The sequence below is a fragment of the Cebus imitator genome, unplaced genomic scaffold, assembly GCF_001604975.1.
Source record: "Cebus imitator isolate Cc_AM_T3 unplaced genomic scaffold, Cebus_imitator-1.0 Scaffold43, whole genome shotgun sequence".
Taxonomy (NCBI): Eukaryota; Metazoa; Chordata; class Mammalia; order Primates; family Cebidae; genus Cebus; species Cebus imitator.
Genome location: NW_016107358.1, coordinates 4,660,468 through 4,665,056, shown reverse-complemented (window position 1 = coordinate 4,665,056; position 4,589 = coordinate 4,660,468). Strand labels below are relative to the sequence as shown.

Genomic DNA, 4,589 nt, shown 5'->3' with positions numbered 1-4,589 from the left:
TTAAATGTTTAAGGAAATGTCTGTTATTCAAGGATACATACTTAGAAGCACATCTTAGCTAATGCGCATGCAGAAAAGATCAATTTCATTCATTGTATCAATTTGCATACTCATTATCTATAAGTTTTAATTTTCTTCCTTCCATTATGATCATTTATGTTACTTAGTGTTTTAGAATTCCCAACATTGCTGAGGATCGTCACCTAATGACATCTGTAACTCAAGGGTCATTTTCTTTCCTTGGGTCAGTGGTTCCCAGACTTAAGCATGCATGAGAATCACCTGAAAGGTTCTGCCCTGGGTCTGAGTGCTAAGAATTCCCAGGTGAGGTCAATGCTGCTGGTGGTACAGGAACCACATTTTGGGAACTCTTGTCTTAACAGGAACATCAATCCTTTGTGAAATGATTGCTTACTATTTAGAGATCGCCATTCTATATTTACCATATATTATTTCACACCAAATTCTTATTGATAATGATATCAGTGAGATATATTACTATAAGCTGAGTTCGATGGCTCACGCCTGTAATCCCAGCACTTTGGGAGGCCAAGTTGGGCAGATCACCTGAGGTTGGGGGTTCAAGACCAGCCTGACCAACGTGGAGAAACCCCGTCTCTACTAAAAATACAAAATTAGCTGGGTGTGGCAGCACATGCCTGTAATCCCAGCTACTCGGGAGGCTGAGGCAGGAGAATTGTTTGAACCCTCAAGGGAGAGGTTGCAGTGAGCTGAGATTATGGCATTGCACTCCAGCCTGGGCAACAGGAGCAAAAAAAAAAAAAAAAAGAAATTTTACTATAAATGTTATTGGGGAAAAAGTAATGTGCAAACTGTCATCTTTTCAGCTTCAATCACTTATTATGGATGCATTCCATGATAAAGGATTTCAGAAAATAAAAGAATACTTTGAACAGAAAGAGAGCCACTTTCCTCAAAAATATAATCGTCTCCTATTATACCGTCTTGACAGATTAATAAATAAGGCAAGTAAGCTGGTTTGCTTTGTGACCAAAATATGAATGTATAAATATTTAGAAGTGTTTTAATTTAGTGTGGTTTATACCTAGGAACTGGATAAAAAGGAATTTCAGTATGTGTCACTGTTGCTGGAATGTATTCAGCAATTCTTCATAGATGGCCTGAAAGAAGATGAACCTTTGCTAATTCAGCAGGGACTGATCCCAAAGATAAGTGTCCTATTTTAATTTTATATGGCTTTGGGTAACTTAAAGAACTTATGTGGATTCAGTTGTTTGGTTAAGTTTGGTATTTTCTGTTCCTTTTGAAATCCAATTTGAAAAGAAATTGATATCCATTCTTATTGCTTATATCTAAACAAAAATTACATCCAACATGCATTTCCTGATGTATCTGCTATGCAAGGCACTTTGGGAGTGCACAGGATTGAGTCAGACACAACCACTCCCCTGATGAGCCAATGCAGTAATTATTATTTTAAATTATTTTAGTGAATTTTGGGGAAAATAAGATGAGTAGGAGTACGCTCTAGAACTATTTTAATAGACTTTATTAACAAGGTTAGACCTAGAAAAATCATCAGAAACTTTCCTTTGCCCTTGTAATACTTCATTTTCCCCATTTTCTAAACCTTGGATGAATCTGAAAAAAGCAAAAACATTTTTGCTTATTTAAAGTTATCCAAATTATCCAATTTTATTCTTTTAAAAATATTAACCAGGAGATAACATGATGAGTGCCTTTATAATGGCATCTGGAAGCAAAGCAGAATTAGCAGCATCTTTTGCTGCAGTTCTCCATTTTTTTTTTTTTTTTTTTCTCCCTGACGGAGTCTCACTCTGTAGCCAGGCTGGAGTGCAATGGTGTGACCTTGGCTCACTGCAACCTCCGCCTCCCGAGTTCAAGCAATTCCCCTGCCTCAGCCTTCCAAGTAGCTGAAATTACAGGTGCATGCCACCATGCCCGGCCAATTTTTGTGTTTTTAGTAGATACGGGGTTTCGCCATGTTGGCCAGGTTGATCTCCATTTCTTGATCTAGTGATCCACCCGCCTTGGCCTCCCAAAGTGCTGGGATTACAGGCGGGAACCACCTCACCTGGCTGCAGTTCCCCTTTTTTATTGTGAGGGTTTTGCAGCCCAGAGACAAGTTTGTTTATTGATGAGGAGGGGTGGGGGAAGGAGGAGGGGTGGGGGAAGAAGTAGGGTGGAAAGATGATCTGGCTGCTAATAAACCATATATATTTCATTTTGCATTTAACCCCACTTGACCTGCCGTTACACTGACTTATGCAGACAATAGGAAGCAGAGGAAAGGAGATAAACCTCAAAGGAAATGAAGCAGAGATGTCCTAAGTGTACTTTGGAACCCTAAGCTGACTTTTTGGGGTATGAATAGGAATATGCCCCAACCCAACTTTTCTATTTTGCCTTAAGAATTCCCTCCCACAGTTTAAAAAAGTGTCAGATCAAATCCCTACTGGAGTTTTGAAATCAAGGAGGAATTTCCATATTCCACTGGAATTCTAGTTGGTGATGGAAATTTAGATATATTGTTTCATATAGGTTTTGGCAGTAGATCAACATTATCAAAGAGAGTGGATACTAGACATTATACCTCTTTTCTTTCTTTTTTTTTTTTTCTGAGACAGAATCTTAATCTTGTCACCCAGGCTAGAGCGCAGTGGTGTGATCTTGGTTCACTGCAAACTCTGCCTCCTGGGCTCAAGCGATTCTCCTGCCTCAGCTTCTGGAGTAGCTGGGTTTACAGGCACCTACCACATGCCCAGCTCATTTTTGTATTTTTAGTAGAGACAGGGTTTTACCATGTTGGCTGGGCTAGTCTCAAACTCTTGACCTCAAGTGATCTGCCTGCCTCAGCCTCCCTCCCTTAATCCTTCCTGGGATTATAGGTGTGAGCCACCATGCCCAGCCTAGACTCTATACTTCTAAAGACAGTTGTGTTTGCAGATGCAACACAAAGTATGCTTGGAAGTTCTTCTACTCCGTAGAATAAGAATTCCAGGCTGGGCACAGTGGCTCACACTTGTAATCCCAGCACTTTGGGAGGTTGAGGTGGGTGGATCATCTGAGATCAGGAGTTTGAGACCAGCCTTGTCAACGTGATGAAACCTCATCTCTACTAAAAATACAAAAATTAGCTGGGCAGTAGTAGCATGTTTCTGTAATCCCAGCTACTCAGGCAGCTGAGGCAGAAGAATTGCTTGAGCCAGAGGTTGTGGTGAGCCGAGATCGTGCCACTGCACTCCGGTCTGGGCGACAGAGTGAGATCCTGTCTCAAAAAAAAAAAAAAAAAAATTCTCTACAGAAGGGAATATCTTTAGTCCTGTACCTTAAAATCCAGGAGGATTAAGCAACTTGTCTGATACCATATTGCTAAAAAGCCATTGCTATTGTGTCTGACTTTTAGTAATGATACAGCTGTTGGGAGAGCTGGAATGTCTGTTAGACAATGTGTGACCAGGACACATAAATGAGTTCAGTGAGAACTTCTGTTCCCAAGTACTGATGAGATAGTGCAGCCTTTTTACCACTTCTGTGTCTACTCAACCGGTGTATTTGGGAGGGGTCTGGGAGGGCGACAGGCTTTAGAGGGATACATGGAGTGGTGGCAGTGTATTTAAAAAGCATAGAATTTTGAGCATGAACATAGAGAGGGAGCAAATACAGGCTTAGCAGTGAGTTCTGCTGCATAGAGGAACATTTCTTCTCTTGTGCTATTGGAGAAAAGCTTTCTTCAGAAGGTGGATGATTCAATCTAGTGCAAGTATTTGTCTGATTTGAGACAAAAGAAACCTTACTTGGAATGTAGTAATGGCTTTCGAAACTTGCTGTACATTACAGTCACCTGGAGAGCCTTCACAAACTTTCTTAAACCTAAAATAGAAAACTCAGGTGGGGGTGTAACACCAGTGATTCTGATGACTGGGTCTGGGATAGGTCCCAGGCTTTGAGGGTGGGGGGATGTTTCCTAACTCCCCAGGTTTTCCTAATGCACAGCCAAGGTTGAAAACTGGTTTATTTATCTTCAGCCTGGGTGTGTCAGGTTCTTGGCCCAAAGTATACACAGTTTTGAAGGCCTGACTCCTGCAAGAGTTGTTCTTGAGCAACTCATATGACTGATGTCATGTTGAATTGATGATTTCTAACTATGCCTGCAGGATTTTTCTTTTTTTTTTTTTTTTTTTTTCCTCTAAGAGTGACCTGTCTCAGCAAAAATGATGGGAAAAATAAGATGGCTTTTGCTTTATTGAGTAAATACTGTATATTTTGGGGTGGAAGAGGAAAGGTTACAGTTTATTTTAAATTATACCAATCCCAGCAATTTAATAATAAATTGGATATATATTCCTATAGGAAAAAAAAAATCTCTAATTAGCTGGAAGCTTTTTACAAAAGAAAGATACCTAGGCCTGAGGCATATTTGTTGTAACCACAAATACTTCTGAGAACTTTCCAATTCTGTATTTTCTTTGATAGTTTGCTGTCAGCAGATTCTCAGATTGCAAGATTTTTCTTTCCCTGTGCCAGGGAGGTTCATTCATTTCTCTCTCTCTCTCTCTCTTTTCGTTTTCTTTTTTTTTTTTTTT

At 40.0% G+C, this 4,589-nt stretch overlaps 1 protein-coding gene across 1 annotated transcript in view; it reads left to right on the top strand.

The window, feature by feature from the left end:
• The first annotated feature begins 267 nt into the window (after positions 1 to 267).
• SYCP2L (synaptonemal complex protein 2 like) overlaps positions 268 to 4,589 on the top strand; it is a 95,929-nt gene continuing 91,607 nt past the window's right edge. The window contains 3 exon segments of the mRNA XM_037737867.1: positions 268 to 324; positions 849 to 986; positions 1,071 to 1,194. Of these exon segments, the coding sequence (XP_037593795.1) occupies positions 268 to 324; positions 849 to 986; positions 1,071 to 1,194 (319 nt within the window).